Source organism: Piliocolobus tephrosceles, chromosome 6 (genome assembly GCF_002776525.5).
Source record: "Piliocolobus tephrosceles isolate RC106 chromosome 6, ASM277652v3, whole genome shotgun sequence".
Taxonomy (NCBI): domain Eukaryota; kingdom Metazoa; phylum Chordata; class Mammalia; order Primates; family Cercopithecidae; genus Piliocolobus; species Piliocolobus tephrosceles.
The window spans coordinates 110,956,773-110,983,966 of NC_045439.1; the positions used below are offsets into that span (position 1 = coordinate 110,956,773).

General features: G+C 43.3%; 3 protein-coding genes across 7 annotated transcripts in view; 2 read left to right on the forward strand and 1 right to left on the reverse strand.

Moving 5' to 3' along the window:
• The window catches only part of DNAAF4 (dynein axonemal assembly factor 4), an 86,272-nt gene extending 79,366 nt beyond the window's left edge, over positions 1-6,906 (forward strand). The window contains exon 9 of the mRNA XM_023228575.1: positions 6,546-6,906. Coding sequence (XP_023084343.1) covers positions 6,546-6,644 — 99 coding nt within the window. The 3' untranslated portion in view covers positions 6,645-6,906. The remainder of the gene's footprint in view (positions 1-6,545) is intronic.
• C6H15orf65 (chromosome 6 C15orf65 homolog) lies at positions 5,976-11,632 on the reverse strand. Its single transcript, XM_023228580.2, has 2 exons — positions 10,695-11,632; positions 5,976-6,456 (listed from the first exon to the last, which is right to left on the reverse strand). The coding sequence occupies exons 1-2, from the start codon at positions 10,710-10,712 to the stop codon at positions 6,109-6,111; spliced, it is 366 nt and encodes a 121-aa protein (XP_023084348.1). The 5' UTR covers positions 10,713-11,632; the 3' UTR covers positions 5,976-6,108.
• CCPG1 (cell cycle progression 1) overlaps positions 10,986-27,194 on the forward strand; it is a 53,529-nt gene continuing 37,320 nt past the window's right edge. For 4 of the 5 annotated variants that reach the window (XM_023228569.2, XM_023228571.2, XM_023228572.2 and 1 more), the window contains exon 1: positions 10,986-11,275. The gene's annotated coding sequence lies outside the window, so the exon portion shown is untranslated. Of the gene's footprint in view, positions 11,647-27,194 lie in introns of all 5 variants that reach the window. The other variant, XM_023228570.2, reaches the window with a different exon arrangement.

The window sequence follows — 27,194 nt, forward strand, 5'->3', positions numbered from 1 at the left end:
TGAAGGTTGTGGTGAGCCAAGAATGCGCCATTGCACTCCAGCCTGGGCAACAAGAGCAAAACACCATCTCAAAAAAAAAAAAAAAAAAAAAAGCAAGGTACAGCCGGGCACAGTGTCTCATGCCTGTAATCCCAGCAGTTTGGGAGGCTAAGGCAGGTGGATCATGAAGTCGGGAGTTGGAGACCAGCTTGACCAACATGGTAAAACCCTGTCTCTACTAAAAATATAAAACTTAGCCTGGCGTGGTGGTGTGTGCCTATAATCCCAGCTACTCAGGAGGCTGAGGCAGGAGAACCCTTGAACCTGGGAGACAGAGGTTGCAGTGAGCTGAGATCATGCCACTGTACTCCAGCCTGGACAAAGAGCAAGGTGCAAGGATGGGGCCTAATCAAAAAAGTGGTTCACAGGAGCCTATCTAGAGTTTGGTCAAGGAGAGACCTCTTAATCACTAGCAAGTCAGGTGCTTTCCAACAAATTTCATCCATGTGGGAAATAAGGGCAAAGGATTTTGCACATACCATCTAGGGAAAAAGTAGGTGCCTTACTTCATTTTCCACTGCTGTATCAGAATACCATGGACTAGGTAATTTATAACGGACAGAGATTTATTTGGTTCATGGTTCTGGAGGCTGGGAGGTCAAGATCGAGGGACTACATGCATCTGGTGAAGCCCTTCTTGCTATATGATAACGTGGCAGAAGGTATCACATAGTAAGACAGCATGCAAGAAAGAGAGGAAAGGAAAAGGGGGCTGAACTCCCATCTTTTATAACTAACCCAGTCCTGTAATAACTAACTCACTTCTATATTAACAGCTTTAATCTATTCAAGAGGGTGGTGTCCCCATGAACTAACGGTCTCTTTTTTGTGTGTGTGATGGAGTCTTGCTTTGTCACTCAGACTAGAGTGCAGTGGCATGATCTAGGCTTACTGCAACCTCCGCCTCCTGGGTTGAAGTGATTCTCCTGCCTCAGCCTCCCGAGTAGCTGAGGTTACAAGCATGTGCCACCTAATTTTGGTATTTTTAGTAGAGACAGCTTTTCATCATGTTGGCCAGGCTGGTCTCAAAACTCCTGACCTCAGGTGATTTACCCGCCTTGGCCTCCCAAAGTGCTGGGATTACAGGCGTGAGACACTGTGCCTGGCTTATTTTTGCATTTTTTAATAGAGACAGTGTTTCACCAATTGGCCAGGCTGGTTTCACACTCCTGATCTTAAGTGATCCACCTGGCCTCCCAAAGTGCTGACATTGCAGGTAGAAGCCACCGCACTGGCTTTGCTTTAGCTTTTCAGTGCATATTAAGGACTAACATTACTCTAGTTATCTTCAGCTATCTACGTCTATCTTCAGCTATCTACATCTATCTTCAGCTATCTACATCTGATTGCTGTAGGTCAGCAGTTCTCAAAATGTGTTCTCATCAGAATACAAATACTCTGGTCAGCATGGTGGCTTACACCCATAATCCCAACACTTTGGGAGGTGGTGGGTCATGCCTCTAATCTCAGCATTTGGGAGGAGGTGGGAGGAGCCCAGGAGTCTAAGACTAACCTAAGCAACATAGTGAGACCCCCATCTCTACAAAAATTAGAAAATAAGTTAGCCAGGCATGGTGGTGCATGACTGTAGTCCTAGCTACTTGGGAGGCTGAGGTTGGAAAATCGCTGGAGCTGGGGAAGTCAAGGTTGAGGTTGAGGTTACAGTGAGCTGTGATTGTGTCATTGCACTCCAGCTTGGGTGACAGAGGGAGACCCTGACTCAAAAAGAGTAGAAAATATGCTATATTATATCCTATCTTTAAAAAAACAACAACAAACTTTTGGCTCTACATCTAGCTATTGCACCATTTATCTGTTCAGTGTGCAGCAAAATTACTTAAAATTAGTTTTGAGTTCTTCGGCTCTTTCTTATTCCAATAAAGTTTTCCTCTCTACTCTTCTTGTTGTAGAGAGGAATACTTTATTTATTTATTTATTTATTTATTTATTTATTTATTTATTTATTTATTTTTGAGACAGAGTTTCGCTCGTCACCCAGGCTGAAGTGCAATGTCGTGATTTGGCTCACTGCAAACTCTGCCTCCTAGGTTCAAGTGATTCTCCTGGCTCAGCCTCCCGAGTAGCTGGGATTACAGATGTCTGCCATCACGCCCAGCTAATTTTTGTATTTTTAGTAGAGACAGGTTTTCACCATCTTGGCCAGGTTGGTCTCAAATGCCTGACCTCAGGCCACCTGCCCACCTCAGCCTTCCAAAGTGCTGGGATTATAGGTGTGAGCCTTCGCGCCTGGCCTTGTTGAAATACTTTTGTTTGAAGTCATCCATGACCTCTGCTTTGCCTAATCAAAGGTCAGTTCTCAATTCATATGCTATTTCCCTAGATAATTTCACACTGCCGGGACAGTCCCTGTCCTTGAAACAAGCTTGGCTTCCAGGCCTCACAGTCTTCTGATTTCCTTTCGAGGGTGTGGTCGGACATCACCTTATCAGAAACCTTCCCTTTCCAACCTACCTAAAGTAATTCCTTGCTGAAGTACTCACTTTCCTCCTAACTCTATTTTATGTTTTTTCTCATAATACTTACCACTTGGCATGTTCTATACATGTAGCTACATGTATAGAACATAGGTAACTATGTAAATATATATTCATATATGTTATTTATGTATATATTCATGTGTATTTTTATTTGTAAATATATAAAAATATATATTTATACATGCTTTTTGGTCTGTTTTCTCCTGCTGGGATTCATTAGAATCTAAGCTCCATTAGGACTAACTTCTAGTGCCTAGTATAGTCCTGGGACCTTATTATTATTATTATTATTATTTTGAGATGGAGTTTCTCTCTTGTTGCCCAGGTTGTAGTGCAATGGCTTGATATTGGCTCACTGCAATCTCCGCCTCCCGGGTTCAAGAGATTCTCCTGCCTCAGCCTCCCGAATAGCTTGGATTACAGGCATGCATCACCATGCCCAGCTAATTTTTTTTTGTATTTTTAGTGGAGATGGGGTTTCTCCATGTTGGTCAGGATGGTCTTGAAGTCCTGACCTCAGGTGATCCGCCTGCCTCAGCCTCCCAAAGTATTGGGATTATAGGCATGAGCCACCACGCCCAGCCAGTCCTGGGACTTTAATAGGCACTGAATGACTGTGTATATAATGAAATTCCAGATGATATGCTTGATTTTCAGCTACTTATCCTGATAATTTTATTATTATTTTAGAGGAAGTCTCCCTCTGTCACCCAGGTTGGAGTGCAGTGGCGTGATCTGGGCTCACTGCAACCTCCACCTCCCAGGTTGAAGAGATTCTCGTGCCTCAGCCTCTGGAGTAGCTGGGATTACAGGCACGCACCACCATGCCTGGCTAAGTTTTTGTATTTTTAGTAGAGATGTGGTCTCACCATGTTGCCCAGGTTTGTCTGAACTCCTGGCTTCCTGTAATCCGCCCATCTCAGCCTCCCAAAAGTGCTGGGATTTTAAGTGTGAGCCACTGTGCCTGGAGTATCCTGATTTTTTTTTTTTTTTTTTTTTTTTGGAGACAGAATCTCACTCTGTTGCCCAGGCTGCAGTGCAGTGGTGTGATCTTGGCTCACTGCAACCTCTGCCTCCTGGGTTCAAGCGATTCTCCTGCCGCAGCCTCCCAAGTAGCTGGGACTATAGGCACACACCACCACACCTGGCTAATTTTTTGTATTTTTAGTAGAGACTGGGTTTCGTCATGTTGGCTAGGCTGGTCTCGACCTCCTGACCTCAAGTGATCCGCCCACCCAAAATGCTGGGATTAAAGACATGAGCCACCACTCCTGGCCAATCCTGAGAATTTTAGCAACAACAAAAATGACCCAACAGTGCACCACTGCCATAGGTAGGAATTTTAGGTTAGTTTCTAGATTCTACATATAAAAAGGTAAAGTCACTTGCCATGAATTGGGCACCTACAGTGAAGGGGGAAAATTGTTTGTATGGTTTATACTGCAAGAACAGGCTAATAAACTAAAATGTTATTGCGTAATTCACTTGGACATCTTGTGCAGTGATGTTTTGAGGAAGTGAAAAAAATTAGTGTTTTTTGATTGTGCCATTACCAAATTATCAGTTTTGCGGGTAATTGGAAGAAATTGATGAGTCTGCAGAGATTGAGCTGTTTCCTTACATCAAGCAACTTTTATGATTAGAGGATTCAACTTTTATAATCCCCTAATGACTCACAAATTTATTCTTTCTAATTGATGGTAATATCCTGAAATAAAACCAACAGGGGAAAATAACAGTGATTTTTTTTTCCAGAAAGATATTCAGACCCAATTATCAACATATGGTTTAAACAGATGGCAGCTGAAATAAATCTGTGTGTGCAGTGGAATCACAGATTTTAAAGAATTGTATAGCCTGTCACCTATCACTGCTCACACTATGTTAAAGATATATAAAATTAATTGCATTTATAAAAATATACCACATTATCCATCCATATAGTTTCTTCTGCCTAGAATAACCTTCCTTTGATTTAAGTTTATCTTCTCTAGGTCACTTCTCCTGATCTCTCTGGTCTCAATTTGAGCAATTATGTCTCTGTCTGAAAGGCCTGTGCATACTGCCAACTTTACATTACAAAAATTACCACATATTAATTTGCTAATCTCATTCTCCCAAAATATTTTTTTTTTTTTTTTTTTTTTGAGACAGAGTTTCGCTCTTGTTGCCCAGGCTGGAGTCCAATGGCGTGATCTCGGCTCACTGCAACCTCTAGCTCCCGGGTTCAAGCGATTCTCCTGCCTCAGCCTCCCAAAGTAGCTGGGATTACAGGCACCCGCCACCATGCCCAGCTGAATTTTTTGTATCTTAGTTGAGATGGGGTGTCACCATGTTGGCCAGGCTGGTCTTGAACTCCTGACCTCAGGTGATCCACCTGCCCCGGCCTCCCAATGTGCTGGGATTACAGGTGTGAGCCATCACACCTGGCCAGTATTGTTAATTAAAACAATAAAAATCACTCTCTTTTATTTCTGTACCTCTGTTTGCATAGTACAGTCTGTCATCAGTCAAGGTTCAAAAAATATTTGCTGAATGAATCAATAAATTACAAGTTATCTCTTCCACCAGCCTAGCAGTGGGAACTAACATTATGTTAAAAGTGGGAAATTGGCTGGGCAGCGTGGCTCACTCCTGTAATCCCAACACTTCGGGAGGCCAAGGCAGGATGACAGCTTGAGGACAGGAGTTTGAGGTCAGCCTGGGCAACACAGCGAAACTCCATCTACACACACACACCCCCCCCCCCGCCCATAAATTAGCCGGGGCATGTTGTTCCTGCCTGTAGTCCCAGCTAGTAGAGGCTGAGGTGGGGGATGGTTTGAGCCCAGGAGTCCAAGGTTGCAGTGAACCATGATCATGCCACTGCATTCCAGCTTGGGTGACAAGGTGAAACCTTGTCTCCAAAAATAAAAAATAAAAGTGTGTTGGCCGGGCACAGTGGCTCACGCCTGTAATCTCAGCAGTTTGGGAGGCCGAGGTGGGCGGATCACCAGGTCAGGAGATTGAGACCATCCTAGCTAACACGGTGAAACCCCATCTCTACTAAAAATACAAAAAGTTAGCTGGGCATGGTGGCGAGTACCTGTAATCCCAGCTACTTGGGAGGCTGAGGCAGGAAAATCACTTAAACCTGGGAGGTGGAGGTTGCAGTGAGCCGAGATCGTGCCACTGCACTCCACCCTGGGCAATACAGTGAGACTCCATCTCAAAAAAAAAAAAAAAAAAAACTGTGAAATTGTTGGTCAGAATCTTCCTTAAATCATTTTTGTTTTTCTTACAGCTCCTGTGTTCCTCTGTCTTGATAAGTAGACTCAATAGATAAGTAAATAAAATATGAAAGGCTTTTGAAGCTTTTGGATTACATGGACTAACACTTTCTACCTTTTATTTTGCTATTTTGAACATATTTTCATTTAAAAAGTCATTGTCATTCAGTTATCAGTTGAAATACTTTAATTTATTTCAAAAATTGATTAAAAACTTTTTATGTTAATTAGATATTCTACCCTTAGATTTAAGACTCATTTTTCCCGAGTATATTTTCTTCAATATACAAAGGAATATATTTTCATAGAGTGTGTTGAATATTAGGAAAATCAAGAGTTCTGGTTCTGTCAGGTGCAGTATTTAGAGTGTTATTTTGATAAAATCCAGTTGCTCTGATATGGCTTGAAAATACTTGCTCCTTTGGAGTATAATTGCAGGGAAAAAACTGTGGCATAGGTAGAAATTCACCATAATGACTTGAACTGGTTTTATACATAATCATCTGAGGTTTTGATAGTGAGGTGGCTGTCTGGAGTGTCTTTGGATCCAACATACATGAAAACACAGGATTGCCAGGGTTAACACAGGGAGGCAGTTGTTCAGATTTCATTTCTGTGTCTGAATTTGAAGGTGAAGTACATTTCTTGTCCTAAAAGATAAACACATAAAATCATTCTCCATTTTAAAGTTCTGAAAAAAATAAAATTAAATTCAGTCCCACCCACTTCTCTTTTTTAGAAATTCTGTTCTCTGGAGGGGACTGAATGTCAGGCCTCTGAGCCCAAGCTAAGCCATCATATCCCCTGTGACCTGCACGTATACATCCACGTGGCCTGAAGCAAGTGAAGAATCACAAAAGAAGTGAAAATGGCTGGTTCCTGCCTTAACTGATGACATTACCTTGTGAAATTCACTCTCCTGGCTCAGAACCTCCCCCACTGAGCACCTTGTGACCCCCACCCCTGCCCGCCAGAGAATAAACCCCTTTGACTGTAATTTTCTATTACCAACCCTAATCCTATAAAACGGCCCCACCCCTATCTCCCATCCCGGACTTAGCCCGCCTGCACCCAGGTGATAAAAAGCTTTATTGCTCACAAAAGCCTGTTTGATGGTCTCTTCTCTTGACATTGAAGACTACCCTTAAAATCACATACACCTGTACACAGAGCAAACTTGTCAAAAATATGCATAAGGTAGCTTTTTAAACATTCTGTACTACAACTATGAGAATTTATTGAAAAGTCTGTAAATCATAGGGAAAATCTGAAAAGTCATAGAAGAGGAAGTACAGCTTTATTTTAGAGTGAAAAAGGAACAAGGTAAACATCCAGGGTTAGCCTGGGTATGTGGGCAGCCATTAAGCAACTAATTACACAGCTAACTGAATAATTACAATTGTGATAACTGCTATGAAAAAAAAAAATACAACATATTAATGAAGACACAATGGGGGTTCTAATCTAGTGCTGGGGGTTAGGGAAAGCCATGCCACTGAAGTACCATTCAATCTAAGATTGACTATAAGGCAAGGAAGTAAAAGATAGAGGTGGGGACAAAGTATGGCAAGTCAAATAAATTAGGGTGAAAATGTCATGAGATCAGAATAGAGAGCCAGGGGTCAGATCTCTCAGGGTTTTGTTGACTGTGTTTAAAATCTGAACCTTTATTGTAAAAGCAATGGAAAGCTATTGAAGGGTTTTAAGGAGAGGTGTGACATGATGTAATATAATTCTAGTAAAATTACTTTGGCTGTTAGGGCCTGTGTGAATGTGGTGAGGAGCTGGGATTACAGGCATGTACCACCACGCCCAGCTAATTTTGTATGTTTAGTAGAGATGGGGTTTCTCCATGTTAGTCAGGCTGGTCTTGAACTCCCAACCTCAGGTGATCCGTCCGCCTCAGCCTCCCAAAGTGCTGGAATTACAAGTGTGAGCCACCGTGCCCAGCCTAATTTTTGTATTTTTAGTAGAGATGGGGTTTCACCATGATGGCCAGGCTGGTCTTGGACTCCTGACCTCAAGTGATCCACCTGCCTCGGCTTCCCAAAATGTTGGAATTACAGGTGTGAGCCACCGCGCCTGGCCAAATGAAATCAATTTTTATCACTATTTTATTTTTTGAGATGGAGTTTTGCTCTGTCGCCTAGGCTGGAGTGCAGTGGTGTAGTCTCAGCTCATTGTAACCTCTGCGTCCTGGGTTCAAGTGATTCCCCTGCCTCAGCCTCCAGAGTAGCTGGGACTACAGGTGCCTGCCAACACACCTGGCTAATTTTTGTGTTTTTAGTAGAAATGGGGTTTCACCATGTTGGTCAGGCTCTTCTCGAACTCCTGACCTCAGATGATCTGCCTGCCTCGGCTTTCCAAAGTGCTGGGACTACAGTCATGAGCCACCAGGCCTCACCAGATTTTATTATTTTCTTTTTTGCAGGTTTACCTCAATGTATGATCTTCCAGAATCAGTTCTGAAATTTACAGGTTAATAACACCTTATATTAGCAAATATGGTTTGCTAATATTCACTTAATACTCGTAAGTTTGTAGCTGGCAAAGCTGGAAATAGAACTCAGGTTCACTAAGTGTCATCAATGTTATTCTCATCAGATCTTGCTGTTTATTCTTTTTGATACTGCTTATTAATTTGTTTTAAATATTAACAACACAGATACTGGATAATATTAAATCATAAGAATCATAAAATTTTGACGGTATCTCAACTGATCAGCTTTTCTCAAATTTTCTAGGTTTCCTCAGCACAGGGGAAAGCTTTCTAGGTAGAAGGCGGTGGCCTTGTGACTTGTGGGGAAAAGTACCACTGTAATTTACTTTTATGGGCACCTAAGCCCAAGTTGCCCAGGGCAACTTGTAGATTTTGTTGTTGTTATTAATACTATCTCCTTCAGTCACTGATAACTTTTTTTTTTTGAGATGGAGTTTCACTCTTGTTGCCTAGGCTGGAGTGCAATGGCATGATCTTGGCTCACTGCAACCTCCACCTCCCCAGTTCTCTTGCCTCAGCCTCCCAGGTAGCTGGGATTACAGGCATGCATCACCACGCCCGGCTAATTTTGTATTTTTAGTAGAGATGGGGTTTCTGCATGTTGGTCAGGCTGGTCTCGAACTCCTGACCTCAGGTGATTCGCCTGCATCACCTCCCAAAATACTGGGTCTTAAATGCTGGGATTATAGGCGTGAGCCACAGCACCCAGCTGAGAACTCTTTTTGTCATCAAATGACCCTCCTTAACTACTGGTTCTAGAATTCCGATCAGCTTTGGCTCAAAACATAATGCAGAAAATGAAATCTAGTCAAAACAGAAGACAAATTAGCTGATAAACTTTGTTGGCATAATTAGTACCGCAAAATCTGGAAAAGTTAAATCTTTTTTTTTTTTTCCTTTTTGTGGAGAACGGGGTCTCGCTATATTACCCAGGCAGCTCTCGAACTCCTGGGCTCAAGCTATCCTCCCGCCTCTGCCTCCCTGAGAGCTGGGATTACAGGCATGAGCCACCGCGCCCGGCCTGTTAAATCTTAAATTAAAATTTTTTTAGATTTCCAGGATAATTCACAAATGTTTATAGATTCTGAAACAAAAGGCCCATTGTTTTATACTTTACATCATAGACAACCACTGCAGTTTTCTTATTTGGGTTTCACCTTCTTCAAACCTGATATTCTTAAAATGTGGAGTTCAAACTGTCTACAATTAAGAACGAAACAAACAGCCAATACAAAGAATAATAAAAGGATGAGTTTAAATTATCTGCTACATATGTCAACAACTTTTATTAAATGATAAAAAGGTTAAAATTGTAAAGGATTTTTCAGAAGAAACTACAACTTAAAATTGGCCTATGAAAGTGGCTTGAAAGGTATAAAAATCTACCAGTAGCTGGTATTAGCTTTCTCAGTAATTTAATTTTCAGTTAAAGTTAGAGAAAGCCAGACCACCTTGACTTTTCGAAGTCCTTCGGTATAGATAAATATATACTTGAAAAGATAAATGAAAACAAGTCATTAGTTAATAATGCCCATCGCAGAAGCTGTAATTATAAAATTAAGATTTTTTTGATGTCACTGTTGATGTTAAATATAGTTAATAGAAAAGCAAAAATAAAAAAGGTCTAATTTTGAGGCACTCTTGTCTCTGCTCAGGCCCACCATCTTCCTCGCTAATGTTTACGTTTACTATTTATTTTTTCATTTATTTATTTACTTTTACCACAATTAGGGGACAGAGAATGAAACCTAAACTTTTCATTGCTTCTGTAAAGAGTGAATATAAATGTAAGATATCTTTCGCTCTTGTTGCCCTGGCTGCAGTTCAGTGGCGCAATCTCGTCTCACTGCAACCTCTGCCTCCCAGGTTCAAGCGATTCTCCTGCCTCAGCTTCCCAAGTAGTTAGGATTACAGGCGCGCGCCATCTCTCCCGGCTAATTTTTTGTATTTAGTAGAGACGAAGTTTCACCATGTAGGTCCGGCTGGTCTCGAACTCCTGACCTCAGGTGATCCACCCGCCACAGCCTCCCAAATTACTGGGATTGCAGGCGTGAGCCCCGCGCCCGGTCACTATATCCTTTTTTAAAACAACTCCCTTCTTTGACAAAGTACAATTTAAGTATACAATTAACAAAGTACGTTTTTCTTGTTCAAAACCATCACTAACAGTTTGCAGTAGTGCAGAGTGCATACAATCCCGATGGTCTTTATACCTTTAGAGGCTATTCGGACTTAACGTGCATTTACATGTGTAAATGTAAAAGCTCAGTAGCTGCCTTGTAAAGTGTTTTTCGGGATTGTGGGGTTGGGATTGGTAGTAGGTGGTGCCTCGAATTATACCAACGAATACCAACATTCCCAAACATCTATTCCTCTGCCTAAACTCACCCAGTCGCGGTCTGTCATTTTCGCTATTTTCTTTGTTAATTTTTTCGGCAAAGTCAGTTTGCATGCAGTAGATGGCAAGAAAGCCGGTGAACGCCTAGGGACGTGGCGTTTTAACCGCACCCAATTAAAGTAGCAAATAGAAGATGAATAGCTGGGTGGATCAGTATTTGTAAACCTATCCGTTTAATCCGGGGAGTTGTTTTGGAAAACAACTTCGTGTGGAGAAACCACGAATCCTTTCTGGAGGTTGCAACTCGTATCCATAGCAACTGGAAGTGGTCGCCGACTCCCGGATGTTGTGGGGATCTGCGGCCGCCCGGCCCAGCTTCCTGCAGCCGCCCGGCGGCGCCCTGCGCTCCTCTTCGGGAGTGGTAGTTCTTCTCTTCACCGGTGCCTGGCAGGAGGCGCAAGCGGGACTACGCGTCACGGCATGCACTGCGGCCCCCAGCCGGTCACCGCCTGTGGGCTGCAGACGCCTGCGAGCAGGTTGTTTTTATAAGAGGCGTCATTGGCGCCCGAGCTGTGACCGCCGCCACTGGGGCAGCCAGCACAATTGGGCGGAGGTGGCGTTGCCCCTTCAGGTACTGTACTAGGCGGGCTTAGACCCCGGGAGGGGGTTTGTGCCAACTGAGTCCTTGGCCGACACCCTCGGCTCAGTAGAGGAGCAGTGGCGTGGTCCGCCTCCTAGGCTGGGGCTGCTCGGGCGGGGACTTGACGCCTGGCGTCAGCAGCCGCACGGGCGACCTCCTCGGGCCGTGCGTGAGTCCACAGTCCCGGAGGCCCGAGCTGGCCCCTGGGGCATCCGGTCCGGTGGTCTTGCAGCCTCCAAACCCCGTGTGCTATACCGAGCTGCGCGCCAACTGTGGGAGAGCGGACTGCCTGGGGCACCCTCCTTCCTTCACTGATCAGGCTCTGAGGTGCTGGTCGGTCTGGACTGATGAAAATCCATATGGTAAGATGTTATGTGCGTCACCCTGCCGGGTTTAATGCCAGCCTGTCTTTTGATGACGTTTGAGCCCCCGTGATGTCAGGAATAGAAAGATTAAATATTAAATAATGCCCGGATACTTCCGCTGGCACGCCAGCCTGATGATGATCAAATACCTCTCCATACCCTTCTCCAACTCACTGGCCTCCTTTAGCTTTGGTCTTCCTAACCGATTTGTCCTCATTAGCAGCTGCCTCATGCAGTGCCTTGTACGCGTTATGTTTAGCACTATTGGGAGCGCCAAGTAAGGTATTTTGTTGAGTGGTGAGATGTGTACTGTTCTGCTTACTTTTATTGAAAACACAGTGGGGCATTCTTGTAGCTAGAATAGCTAACTATAGTACTACGAATTTTAGATTTGTCTCCTCCAGTCTACAGGATAGTGCTTGAAATGTCGCTATTAACGCGTCGTGTCTTTTAATATTAGAATCTTATTGGGCCCCACACGTCTCGGGGTATTTCACACACACACCCAATGTGAATGGTTTACTATTGTTTTCTGAGCTCAGGTCATATAGGGGAAGATGGAGATGGTGAGGGTATTATTTTAATTTATAATTTTTTTTTTTTTTTTTTTGAGACGGGGTTTCGCTCTTGTTGCCCAGGCTGGAGTGCAGTGGCGTGATCTAGGCTCCCAACCTCCGCCTCCCAGGTTCAAGCAATTCTCTTGGCGTCAGCCTCCCAAGTAGCTGGGATTACAGGCACACGCCACCATGCCTGGCTAATTTTTGTATTTTTAGTAGAGGTGGGGTTTCACCATGATGGCCAGGTTGGTCTCAATCTCCTGAACTCGTGATCCACTGGCCTGGGCCTCCCAAAGTGCTGGAACAGGCGTGAGCCTCCGCTCTCGGCCCTAATTTTAAAATGTTATGTAGAAGCAGGGTCTCGCTATGTTGCCCAGGCTGGTCTCTGAACTCCTGGGTTCAAGCGATTTTCCTGCCTTAGCCTCCCAGGGTTGGATAGAGGCATGAGAGCTCCATGTCTGGCCTGTGCATCCCATCTTTTGATCTGGTTTCTTTTCACCTTGTACAGTGAAATCAGAGGCGAAAGTGCTTAGCTTTTCTTCACTTAAGGCTGGACAATCTTAAACTTGTTAACATTGAATCACTTTGAGTACCATGTTTTATATATTTGATATTTTGGCTTATGTCTGTTTTTGTTTTATTTTTTGTTGTGGTTATATTGGATATGGACTGGTAAGTAGTGTAATGAATCATTAGCCACATTTTGTTTTCTGTTGTAAAGGGCTACATTGTTCTTCCATATTAATATACAGTACATTTTTTTTTGCTACTATCTGCCTCTTAAAAATTAAGGGGGTTTACCTTAACGCCAAGTGTCGGTTAACACTTGATTTAAAAAAAATCTATTCAAGTGTTTTAGAAAAAACACTTTTAAAACTTTGTTGTTTTTCAGGTTACGGTGTTCATACTTTATTTTCTTAGGTTGCCTTCTTTGGAGCTTGCCTACTCCAAATGTCAATTTCTTTTCAATATTTTTTTATCTTATAATTTTGTATATTCTGTGTACTGAGTTGGCTCAATATGTTATTAGGCTTTGGGTCTATTCACAGGGCTAAGAAAAATTCAAAATTGATTAACATGTCTGATTTACTAACTCCTTCCACAGTATTGTTATATGGGTTGTATAATTATATTCTTATTCAAGATAAAGAAAGACTTTAAAAAGTTAGGTGTATATGAACTGCTAAACATGGAAGTAGTAGTTTTTGAACATGTTAAGAACATGAACACAGCAGCAAGGCCTGTTAAGCCCAAGGTACTTTAAACAAAAAATGCAGACTCATCTAACAATGCAGAACTGCTGGAGGCTGAATTATGTTTGTGTTTCTTTGTGGTGAAGATGAGGAAGTTGCAGTATTGTCAGTGATAAAGGATTACATTTTCACACATTTCCTTCCTGACAGTTCCATAATTTTAACTAGGCTTTATAAAACACTTGGTTTCAAAGGTCATTTGCAATGTATTATACCAGATGAACTTGGCCATGTTTTCTCTCAATTTGAGTTCTAAGATTAAATTCAGCCCTATAATATGGGAATGATTGCAATTAAGTGATGAATAAAGGGATTTTTTTCCCCAAAGGGCATTTAATGTGTGGAAAGCTCTTTAAGGGCCTATAGAATTACCTGAGGAAGTATTAGAAAATAAGAAGTGTGAGTTTTTTTTTTTTCTGTCATCACAGGAAGCCTGAAATCTTTTTTTTTTTTTTTTCAGTACTTATCCAAATCACTATTCTTTTAAAATCTTACAAAATCTTACTTCTGGTTCATATTGCCAGCATGTTGAAATGTAAAAAGAGCATTGGGTTGGAAATCAGGCTTTTTAATGATGTTGAGCAAGTGATTATTTATAATTTTCTGTACATTTTCATTTGGAATTTGTAAATAATAGCAAGCTGCCTTTATGGGGGTATTTGTGATGATGAAATCAGATATGAAAATGAAATTACTTTGTAAGTCATGGAGTTATCTAGTCATGTGAAGTATTATTGTACTGCATAAGTGCATTTACATGAAGCACTTATATATTTGAAGTGTGATGATGGGATAAATACTTTTTGACTGGGAAGTTTGATGAAGAAAAAAAGTCAAGTGGGGTATTCATTTGGTTTCTTGGTAGAGCTTGGTGGCTTTTTCCAGACTGAAGGAAACCTGGCTCCTCTCTTGACTGTGACTTTGCACTCTGTTGCATTGAATGTCCCGAAACTGCAGTGTACTTCTGTGATTGAGCTTTTAATTTTCGTTTTGATTTGTTTTAATCTCACTTCTATAAGTTTAAGAAAGGTCATCAGTCTAGTTTGACAATAGGAAGTAGCTATTGTTTTTACTCTCAAATGGATCTTTTTTTTTTTTCTTTTTGAGATGGAGTCTTGCTCTTTCGCCTAGGCTGGAGTGCAGTCGCGTGATCTAGGCTCACTGCAGGCTCTGCCTCCCGGGTTCACGCCATTCTCCTGCCTCAGCCTCCCAAGTAGCTGGGACTACAGGCGCCCGCCACCACACCTGGCTAATTTTTTGTATTTTTAGTAGAGACGGGGTTTCACCGTGTTAGCCAGGATAGTCTTGATCTCCTGACCTCGTGATCCGCCCGCCTCAGCCTCCCAAAGTGCTGGGATTACAGGCGTGAGCCTCCGTGCCTGTCCTCTCAAATGGATCTTTAAGTTGATTTCTTGAACAGTGAGACTACATTGAATTTGAAATCTCAGGTCCTCTGAGAGATGCATTTCATGTTTAAAGCATTGTCTTTGAGCCAAAGAAGTAATGGAGTTTAGATTTTTCCTTCTGGGGAAGTTATCCCTGGCCACTAGAGGATCTGACCCTTGAGATTAACTTAAGGTTAGATTGATATATGGAATATTTACGATAAAGAAAAAGTATTTTAGAAACAAATACATATTGGCCGGGTGTGGTGGCTCACGCCTGTAATCCCAGCACTTTGGGAGGTCGAGGCGAGTGGATCACCTGAGGTCAGGGGTTCGAGACCAGCCTGGTCCAACATGGTGAAACGCTGTCTCTACTAAAAATACAAAACATAGCCTGACTTGGTGGTGTGTACCTGTAGTCCCAACTACTCAGGAGGCTGAGGTGGGAGGATCTCTTGAGCCAAGGAGTTTGAGGTTACAGTGAGCTGTGATGGCGCCACTGTACTCCCGTCTGGGTGAGTGACAGAGTGAGATCCTGTCTCTAAAAATAAAGCTATAATAAAGACATTAAAAAATACAATTGGAGCTATTTATCAAAACTTTGAACTTAATACTAATTAATAAAGTAACTCAAGGAAAAAAGTAAGTAGTGTAAGCTACCATTAGGCAAAGTATGCTGAGAAGTATAGTAAATGCTGTAGATTCAAGGGAAGATGAAATCAGTGTATGTCAGAAACAGTGATCTAGGAAAATTTTGTGGGAGAAGACAGCTTTAAATACAGCAATCAGAATTCAGGAAGAAAAGCATTTCAGGAAGTGAAGACATGGAGTTAGGGTTGTCCATTTTGTGTTCAGAAGACAGCAAGTAAATTACTTGGGCCAGATGAGGAGGAAAGCTAATCAGATTAGTTGCAAGTTACATTAGAACCAGATAGTGGGAGCTTTTCAGTGTCACACTAAGGAATGTGTCTTTATTGTACAGAATACTTACTCTTAAGGTTGGGGGGACTCTTTGAGTGGGAAGAAAAAAAAATTTTAGCACTGGGTATAAATGTATGTAATCTGCAGTCTCTTTTGTCTTTGCCTCTATGTTTATAGGGTAGTAGTGTTTTTTTGTTTTTTGTTTTTTTTTTAAGACGGAGTTTCGTTCTTGTTGCCCAGGCTGGAATGCAATGGCGTGATCTTGGCTCACTGCAACCTCTGCCTCCTGGTTCAAGCGATTCTCCTGCCTCAGCCTCCCGAGTAGCTGGGATTACAGGCATGCACCACCACACCTGGCTAATTTTTGTATTTTTAGTGGAGACAGAGTTTCGCCATGTTGGCCAGGCTAGTCTTGAACTCCTGACCTCAGGTGATTCACCTGCCTCAGCCTCCCAAAGTGCTGAGATTACAGGCATGATCTACTGCACCCAGCAGTAGTGTGTTTTTAGGGAGGGACAGGGAAGGTTGAAAAACGGCACTATGGAAAGCTGTTGCGTATCACAGTAATTAAAACAGCGTTGTAGTGGTTTAGGAATAGAAAATAGATCAGCGGAACAGAATAGAGAACACAGAAATGGATTAATAAATGTGTGGGACTTCATATGACAAAAGGTGGCATTTCAAATTATAGAAAAAGTATGGAATAGTTAATATTTGGTTTAATTTTCACTTCACACCAAAAGAAAAAAAATCCAAATGCATGAATTAAACAGCTAAATGTAAAAGCCAAAAACTCTGGAAGTATTAGTAGAAAATATAGGAGAATAATTTTATAATCTTGGGAGCAGGAAAAACTTTCTAAAACAAGATACGAAATCTGGATACTATAAAGGACACCCTGTTTTCCAGCCTCTACATTGACTGTATAAAATTTGAAATATAATAGAAGATACTTTAAAAATGTTTGAAGCATGCTAGAACATTAATTCGTGACCCAACTTGAAAAGAACTATAAATCAGTAATGATAATCCAATAGGAAAGTGAACATATGAATATAGATGCTTCACAGAAAAGGAGATGAGGATAGCTAGTCAACACAAGATGCACAGCCCCACTGAAGTCTTCTGGCAAGTGCAGATTAAGGGATTCATTATTTTGCTCATGAGATGAGCAGAAATTAAAGATGGTTGTCACTCTGTTGGTGGGATTGTGGAGAAATAGGTACTTTCATATGTTGTTGGCAGCAACTTTGTACTACCTTTGGGAGAGCAATTTAGCAATATCTATAGTTGTTTTAGTTGTTTTTTGAGATGGAGTTTCACTGGAGTGTGCCTGGCCTTGTTTATTTATTTTTGAGATGGAATCTGGCTCTGTAACCCAGACCTTAGTGCAGTGGTGTGATCTCGGCTCACTGCAACCCCTGCCTCCCAGCCTCAAGTGATTCTCCTGCCTCAGCCTCCCAAGTAGCTGGGATTACAGGCACACACCACCAGGCCTGGCTAACTTTTGTATTTTAGTAGAGATGGGGTTTCACCATGTTGGTCAGGCTGATCTTGAACTCCTGACCTCATGATCCACCCACTTCAGCCTCCCAAAGTGCTGGGATTAGAGGTGTGACTCAACGCCCCGGCCTTTTTTTTGTTTGTTTTTTGTTTTTGTTTTAAGACAGAGTCTTGTTCTGTTGTCCAGGCTGGAGTGCAGTGCTGTTATCTCGGCTCACTGCAACCTCCGCTTTCTGGGTTCAAGCAGTTCTCATGCCTCAGCCTCCCAAGTAGCTGGGATTACAGGCTCCTGCCACCATGCCTAGCTAATTTTTTTGTATTTTTAGTAGAGACGGCTTTTGCCTTGTTGGCCAGGCTGGTCTCAAGTGATCCTCCCAAAGTGCTGGGATTACAGGTGTGAGCTACCATGCCTGGCTAATTTGTTTTTTTTTTTTTTTTTTTTTTTTTTTTTGAGACGGAGTCTCGCTCTGTCGCCCAGGCTGGAGTGCAGTGGCCGGATCTCAGCTCACTGCAAGCTCCGCCTCCTGGGTTCACGCCATTCTCCTGCCTCAGCCTCCCGAGTAGCTGGGACTACAGGCGCCCGCTAACACGCCCGGCTAATTTTTTGTATTTTAGTAGAGACGGGGTTTCACCGTGTTAGCCAGGATGGTCTCGATCTCCTGACCTTGTGATCCGCCCGTCTCGGCCTCCCAAAGTGCTGGGATTACAGGCTTGAGCCACCGCGCCCGGCCTGTTGTATTTTTAATAGAGATGGGGCTTCACCATGTTTCCCAGGCTGGTCTCAAACTCGTGAGTTCAAGCAATTTGCCCGGCTCGGCCTCCCAAAGTATTGGAATTACAGGCATAAGCGACCGGGCCCGACCTGTGGCTTTTCATGGAGTTCTTAGAATGTAAGTTTTCTATGCTGTTGGGCTTTCTACTTTCTCTACCTTTTGGAATGTCTTCACTTTCCAGTCCCTTTTACCTGGATAATTTGAATTACTCTCTGAAGGCTCTACCTATTTCTCATGAGTTACAGACATCTGCTTCTTAAGGATCTTTTTCATCAGTTTCATTTTGATTTTTTAGATATTAGTTGAATTTGGTTGACGGAGTCTTGCTGTGTCACCCAGGCTGGAGTGCAGTGGCACAATCTTGGCTCACTGGGTTCAAGTGCTTCTTGTGCCTCAGCCTCCTGAGTAGCTGGGACTATAGATGCCCACCACCAGGCCCGGCCAATGTTTTTTTTTTTTTTTTTTTTGTATTTGTAGTAGAGATGGGGTTTCACCAAGTTGGCCAGGCTGTTCTTGAACTCCTGACCTCAGGTGATCCACCTGCCTCAGCCTCCCAAAGTGCTGGGATTACAGGCATGTGCCACTGTGCTCAGCCTTTTTTTTTTTTTTTTTTTGAGACAGAGTCTCTTGCTCTTGTTGCATAGGCTGGAGTACAATGGCTCAATCTTGGTTCACTGAAACCTCCACTTCCTGGGTTCAGGTGATTCTCCTGCCTCAGCCACCCAAGTAGCTGGGATTACAGGTGCGTGCCACCACTCTCGAGTGATTTTTTTGTATTTAGTAGAGACAAGGTTTCACCATGTTGGTCAAGCTGGTCTCGAACTCCTGACCTCAGGTGATCCACCTGCCTTGGCCTCCCAAAGTGCTGGGATTAGAGGCATGAGCTACTATACCCGGCCTAACAGTTGGTCTTTTTAATATTTAGCTTATCTCTAGGTGTTTCATTCCATATAATTAAATCTCAGTTGTGTTCAGGCACAAAAAAGATGGAAAACTACTCATTCATTCTTCACAACTGTTTTCAGGACCTCAAGGAGGCCTTCCCTAACCACCCTATTTAACATTCTAGTTCTTGCACCATCCCCACCCCTACTCTGCCCTCACTTTTTTCTCCATGGCACTGGGCACCAGCTGGCTAACTCTGTCTTTAAAAGTACTTTTCTTCACGGGAGGTTTTTCTTTTGTTTTTGTTTTCTTTCTTTTTTTTTTTTTTTTTTTTTTTTGAGACGGAGTCTCGCTCTGTCACCCAGGCTGGAGTGCAGTGGCTGGATCTTGGCTCACTGCAAGCTCCGCCTCCCGGGTTTACGCCATTCTCCTGCCTCAGCCTCCCGAGTAGCTGGGACTACAGGCGCCCACCACCTCGCCCAGCTAGTTTTTTGTATTTTTTAGTAGAGATGGGGTTTCACCGTGTTAGCCAGGATGGTCTCGATCTCCTGACCTCGTGATCCGCCCGTCTTGGCCTCCCAAAGTGCTGGGATTACGGTCTTGAGCCACCATGCCCGGCCTTGTTTTTGTTTTCTTTCTTTCAGTCCTGTATCTTCAGGACTTAGAAGAGTTCATGGCACATAGTAGGTGCTCAATAATCATATGTTGAATGAATAAATGCAGTTTCATGTTCCAGATGAGGATAGGCTCATTTGAAATATTTCCATAGGTTTATTAGACAAAAAGTAGACTTTCAAAATTTTCATGCCGTGCACAGTGGCTCACATCTGTAATCCCAGCACTTTGGGAGGCTGAGGCAGGCAGATCACGAGGTCAAGAGATCGAGACCATCCTGGCCAACATGGTGAAACCCCAACATGATGAAACCCATCTCTACTAAAAGTACAAAAATTAGCTGGGCATGGTGGTGCATGCCTGTAATCCCAGCTACTTGGGAGGCTGAGGCAGGATAATCTCTTGAACCTGGGAAGTAGAGGCTGCAGTGAGCTGAGATCGCGCCACTGCACTATAGCCTGGAGACAGAGTGAGACTCCATTTCAAAAAAAAAAAAATTTTTTTTTCATTAGTTGGGATCTTGTATCCTCTTCCCTTTCTCAAGTGATGCATTTTAAAGCAGATATTTACATATCCTTTGGTGGAGGTGAAAGACCCAGACCTTTTGAAAAGCATTTTAGAAATACGTTCTTAAAAGCACTCCAAACTGACTTTCTTATCTTTGGTCACATGACAGTACAGCTGCACTTTGGGGCCTTTGCCTGTAGCCTATTGGTTGCCTCACTTCGGAATTGTAGACGTGTGGGAGAATAATGCTCCCATTCTTCTCCATCTTGTCTAGTTCTAGAAGATATGGTGATGGAAACCTCACGTTTTTCATAGTAAAATGTAGCTACTCAGGAATGATGAGGGGCACTGTCATATCAGGTAATATTCATTCCACTTATATTTTATGAGGTAAAATTGATATTGTTGTTTGGTTATTCTTACAGATTTTGACAGCCTCCACCAAAGTGTTTTAAAATGACTTATTTAGTCTATAACTCTTCCCTGAATTCAGTCTCCGGACACCTACTTGATGTTTCCTCTTGGATGTGATAATAATTATCTCAGATTTAAAATGCTCCCAATCAATTTACTGATTTTCTTTTCTTCCTTTTTCTTTTTTTCCAAGATGAGAGTCTTGTTCTGTCTCCCAGGCTAGAGTGCAGTGGCATGGTTGCGGCTCACTGCAACCTCCACCTCCTGGGTTCAGGCAATTCTCCTGCCTCAGCCTCCCGAGTATCTGGGACTACAGGCATCCACCACACCACCTGGCCAATTTTTGTATTTTTAGTAGATACAGGGTTTCACCGTGTTGGCCAGGCTGGTCATGAACTCCTGACCTTAAGTGATCTGCCCACCTTGGCCTCCTAAAGTGCTGGGATTACAGGTGTGAGCCATCACGCCCGGCCCAATTCACTGATTTTCCTTCTCATAACCTGCTCTTTTTGAAGTCTTCTGCCTCAGTGGCTATTCCATTCTGGTACTCGGTGAGGCCAGGAGTCATCCTTTATACCCCATATTCAATACATCAGGAAGTCCTGTTGGCTGTGCCTTTGAAATCCATGTATAATGTGTCCATTTCTCGCTGTCTTCACTGCCACCATCCTAGTCCAAACCACCATTATCTCTCACCTGGATTATCATAGCAGCCACGCAAATGAACTTCTTGCTTCTGCCTTTGCTCCCCCACAATTCTGTCCCAATAGGTAGCCAGAGTGATCTTTTATTCCTTTTCTCAAAACCCGTCTGTGACTTTTAGTTTTCACTCAGAGTAAAAAGCTAAAACGCTTTTTAAAAGGAGTCTTAGGATCTGTAAGCCCTATTCAATCTGTCCCCTTGCCCACCCTATTATCTTGTGTTTAATATTGTCTTCCTCTCTCCTGCTAGGTGATCCACACAGGCCTCCTTGCTGTTTCTCAAAAGTAGAGCTTTGATCTCAACTTTATACCTACTATTCATTTGGTCTTAAATGCTCTTCCTCCAGTTAACTGTATATAATGGCACCTCACTCATTCAAATCTTTGCTCACATATACTTTAGCAATGAAGCTTCCGCTGACCATCCTTTTTAGAATTAAACTTCTCTATTCCAGCATAAATCTATCCCAGAATAAATCTCTTCAAATATTTTACAGGGTTTGACTCTTTTTGTCGACTTAAGTCTAAGGTTTTTGACCTGAATGTGTGGTGACTCTTGCTTATAATGGCCATATTGTTTTTGGCTACTGCAATTCTGTGAGTTAGCAGAAATAGGAGGAGCAAGCAGCAAGAAGATGATTTCAGTATTGTAGCTGTTGTGTGTTAAACACTTTGAGAAACCTGCAAGTGGACATCAAAAGCAATTGGAAATATATGACTGAGATCGAGTTAAAATAAACTACTCTGAGGAATAAAAGGAAGCCTGAGCCTAAACAGAACTTCAAGTTTATTGTCTTCACAAGATATTCTTTGTTTTATAACTGTATGATTTCTTAGCCTTTGTAGCTGTCCTATATTCTGCTTATTTCTAAATTATTAGTAAAGCTCTTAAAATGGGGGGAGGGTTTATACATTTACCAGTGGTCAGAATAATGGGAGAGGCTCATGGACTTCTCCAGAATTTTGAGTTCTTTTTTTTTTTTGGAGGTGTAGTCTCGCTCTGTTGCCCAGGCTGGAGTGCAGTGGCATGATCATGGCTCACTGCAGCCTCCTCCTCCTGGTTTCAAGCGATTCTTCTGATTCAGGCTCCCTAGTAGCTGAGACTACAGGCGCGCATCAGCATGCCCGACTAATTTTTGTTTTTTAAGTAGAAAATGGTGTTTCACTATTTGGCCAGGTTAGTCTCGGACTCCTGACCTCATGATCTGCCCGCCTCTGCCTCCCAAAGTGCTGGGATTACAGGCGTGATCTGCTGCACCCAGCCTTATTTTGAGTTCTGTAAAGAACAGTTAACTGCACTATCCCCCAGACGTGGTTACCTTTCTTGTTTATTGATTGCTTAATATGTATTTAGCATTCACTCAGTATGTGTTGGGAATACATTATAGGCTGGTAAACAAGCAATTACAGCGCAGTGCTCTGTATTAAGTGCTAGATGCAGAAAATAATAGTCTTAGGGATGGGGTCAAGGGATGGTTCTCAAAGGAAGCGAACCTTTAGCTGAGATAAGCATAGGAGTTTGGGTGCTGGTAAAGGGATGGGCGACTGATCAGAATATGTAAAGCCCTGGAGTAAAGACAAAGCCAAGCATTTTGAGGGGAACTGAAGGTTGGGCAAAAAGGGAATGAATTAAAAGAGATGAGAGCTAGAGATAAAAGACTTGATATTGAAGGCTTTGGGGCATTATCTTGAAGATAATCTTAACATTTTAAAGGAATGACATAATGAGATTAACATTTTAAGATCTCTAGCTATAATGGGGAGGTTCAAATTGCCAGGGGGCTTTCGTATTCATTGTGTCTAGGATAGGGCTTAAAAAGTTATTATTATTTTTTCTTGCTTTGATTGTGGTATGCGCCCAACATTTTGAGAACAGCTGAATTAATAGGGTTCTTTAGTAAGCCTGTTAATTTTGCTTATCTAAATTGTCAAGGTGGTGTTAGGGCCAGCGGGAAATCTTTTTTTCTCATTTGGGCTGGATGGTGTTACCAAAACACCAGCGGGTTTGGTCTAGGTCCTGCTGCTTGCCACACAGCAAGCCAATCACAGAGATGAGTATTGCCAGAAAAGAAGGCTTTAATTGGGTGCTGCAGCCAAGGAGGTGGGAGATCAGTCTCAAATCCATCTCTGACTGACTGAAATTAGAGGTTTATATAGCAGAGAAGAAATGTAACCATGTGTGGGGCAAACAGGAATTAGAGAGGGGTGAGAAAGAGAAGTTGGTCAACAGGCAACAGGTGGTCAGTTAGGCAATCATGCAGGGTCTGGCTTCTCATTGTCATCTGTTAAGTAAGCTTCAGCTTCTTGATCCTATCTAGGAGGCCTTATGGTTTGTTTCCTAAGAAAGGAGCTTAGATAACACATAGAACTTTCTCAAGTTTTAAGACTGAGAGGAGGCCGGGCGCGGTGGCTCAAGCCTGTAATCCCAGCACTTTGGGAGGCCGAGACGGGCGGATCACGAGGTCAGGAGATCGAGACCATCCTGGCTAACACGGTGAAACCCCGTCTCTACTAAAAAACAGAAAAAACTAGCCGGGCGAGGTGGCTGGCGCCTGTAGTCCCAGCTACTTGGGAGGCTGAGGCAGGAGAATGGCATAAACCCGGGAGGCGGAGCTTGCAGTGAGCTGAGAACCGGCCACTGCACTCCAGCCCGGGCGACAGAGCGAGACTCCGTCTCAAAAAAAAAAAAAAAAAAAAAAAAAAGACTGAGAGGATCAATTTCTGTATTTATTCAAAGATACCATAAAAGTTCTGTGGGATAACTGGCTGGTTTCAATGTTATCTTTCCCTCAAGGAAGTAAACAAAGCATTAAACTGGGGCCTGATTGAAGTGGGCTTTTTGATTTGAGAAATTCAAGTATGGTAAGTTCTCCGAAGTCAGTAATGTATTTTACTTTTTTTTGAAATCTGTTTGTTAGAAGATGGGATCAGGCAAAGGGAAGGAGGAAAGCTTTCACACAGTTGAGAAAGAATGCTTTTTAGGCTTCAGGCAGTTTTCTTTTTTTTTTTTTTTTGAGACGGTGTCTCGCTCTGTTGCCTAGGCTGGAGTGCAGTGGCACGATCTTGGCTCACTGCAAGCTCTGCCTCCCAGGTTCACGTCATTCTCCTGCCTCAGCCTCCCCAGTAGCTGGGACTACAGGCACCTACCACCACGCCTGGCTAATTTTTTGTATTTTTAGTAGAGACGGGGTTTCACCATGTTAGCCAGGATGGTCTCCATCTCCTGACCTTGTGATCCGCCCGCCTTGGCCTCCCAAAGTGCTGGGATTAGAGGTATGAGCCACTGTTCCTGGTGGCTTCAGCCAGTTTTCTTATCACAAAGCCCTCACTTCTTGTTTCATATAGAATTTTTCCAGTTACCCAGTCACTTAAACTGGGAGCTATCCTACACTTTTGCCCTTCTACAGTTGGTTATTCAGTCCTTTAATAAAATAATCTTTAGGCTGGGTGCAGTGGCTCACGCCTGTAATCTCAGCACTTTGTGAGGCTGAGATGGGTGGATCACTTGAGCCCAGGAGTTCGGGACCAGCCTACCAACCTAGCAAGTCCCCGACTCTTAAAAAGAAATTAGCTGGGCAGGGTGGCCCATATCTGCATAGTCCTGGCTACTTGGGAGACTGAGGTGGGAGCATCTACTTGAGCCTGGGAGTTCAAGGCTGGGTTGCTGGTGGAGATTGTCCAGGTTCTTGGCATCTTGAACAAAGAACTGGACAAAACACACAGACAAAGCAAGGAAAGAATGAAGTCAGAGATTTATTGAAAATGAAAGTACGCTCCACAGTGTGGTGGCGGGCCCTAGTATAGAGGCTCAAGGGCGCTGTTATAGAATTTGTGGGGGCTTAAATACCCTCTAGAGGTTTCCATTGGTCACTTGGTGTGTACGCTATGTAAATGGAGAGGTGAAGTAAAGTTACAAAGTCATTTCCTTGGTGTATGCCCTATGGAGAGGATATTTCCTGTCATAGCTGAAGTGTGAATCGGCCTGATGTACCCTGCCTCCAGACCCTATTTTCCTGTCTCAGCAGCATTGAGCTATGTTCATACTACTGTACGCCAGCCTGAGTGACAGTGAGACCTTGCATCCAAATCATGATAAAAATAATAATCTTTCATGTCTTCTCAGAGCTCTTCTAAACCCTTCCCACTATCTTCTAAACCCTTTCCCTCATCAACACTGATTAAGTTTAGATGCTCATCTTTTTCATGGAATATTATGTTGCTTCCTTGCATCCCACAGGTCTAGGGTTGTTTAGTTGCTTCCCTATGTTTAAAAAAATTTTTTTTGAGACAGGGTCTTGCTGTGTTACCCAGGCTGGAGTGCAGTCATGCAATCATAGCTCGCTGCCATCTATCTTGAGCTCGAGCTCAAGTGATCCTCCTGCCTCAGCTTCCCAAGTAACTAGGACAACAGGTGTGGGCCACCATGTCGTGCTGATTTTAAATTTTTTTTGGTAGAGATGAGGAGTCTTACTATGTTGCCCAGACTGATCTTGAACGTCTGGCCTCAAGTGATCCTCCCACCTCAGCCTCCCAAAGTGCTGTTAACAGGTGCAAGCCGCCACTCTCGGCCCTGCCATCTTAATATATGCTATTTTGTTTTATTTTATTTATTTTGAGATGGCATTTCCCTCTTGTTGCCCAGGCTGGAGTGCAATGGCGTGATCTCGGCTCACCGCAACATCCGCCTCCTGGGTTCAAGTAGTTCTTCTGGCTGAGCCTCCTCAGTAGCTGGGATTACAGGCACTTGCCACCGTGCCCAGCTAAGTTTTTGTATTTTTAGTAGAGACGGGGTTTCATCATCTTGGCCAGGCTGGTCTTGAACTCCTGACCTCATGATCCACCCACCTCGGCCTCCCAAAGTGCTGAGATTAAAGGTGTGAGCCTTGGCGCCCGGCCAATATATGCTCATTTGAAAAATCAAATCTGACCGGATGGCAGCCGCTTATGCCTGTCATCCCAGCACTTTGAGAGGCCAAGGGAGGTGGATCACTTGAGCTCAGGAGTGTGAAACCAACCTGGGCAACATGGCAAAACCCTGTCTTTACAAAAAATACGAATATTAGTCTTTTTTGTTTTTTTTTTTTTTGTTTTTTTTTTCCTTTTTGTGGAGAACGGGGTCTCGCTGTATTACCCAGGCAGGTCTCGAACTCCTGGGCTCAAGCTATCCTCCCGCCTCTGCCTCCCTGAGAGCTGGGATTACAGGCGTGAGCCACCGCGCCCGGCCAAAATACGAATATTAGGCATGGTGGTGCACACTTGTAGTTCCAGCTACTCAGGAGGCTGAGGTGGGAGGGTAGCTTGAGCCTGGGAGGTCAAGGCTGCAATGAACTGGGTTCATGTGACTGTTCTACAGCCTAAGTGACAAAGCGAGATCCTATCAAAAATTTAAAAAAATCGTGGCCAGATGTCGTGGCATCACGCCTGTAATCGCAGCACTTTGGAAGTCTGAGTTGGGCGGATCACGAGGTCAGGAGATGGAGACTATCCTGGCCTTTAGTAAGGATGGTGAAACCCCGTCTCTACTAAAAATACAAAAATTAGCTGGGTGTGGTGGTGTGTGCCTGTAATCCCAGCTACTCAGGAGGCTGAAGCAGGAGAATTGCTTGAACCAGGGAGTCGGAGGTTGTGGTGAGCTGAGATGATGCCACTGCACTCCAGCCTGGTGACAGAGTGAGACCCCATCTCAAAAAAAAAAAAAAACACACAAAAAACAAAAATCAAATCTGATCTTTTAAACTACATTAGTACTAAATTGTCTTTTTTATTTTTTAAAAGAACTTTCGGCTGGGTGCGGTGGCTCAAGCCTGTAATCCCAGCACTTTGGGAGGCCGAGACGGGTGGATCACGAGGTCAGGAGATCGAGACCATCCTGGCTAACACGGTGAAACCCCATCTCTACTAAAAAATACGAAAAACTAGCCGGGCGAGGTGGTGGGCGCCTGTAGTCCCAGCTACTCAGGAGGCTGAGGCAGGAGAATGGCGTGAACCCGGGAGGCGGAGCTTGCAGTGAGCTGAGATCTGGCCACTGCAC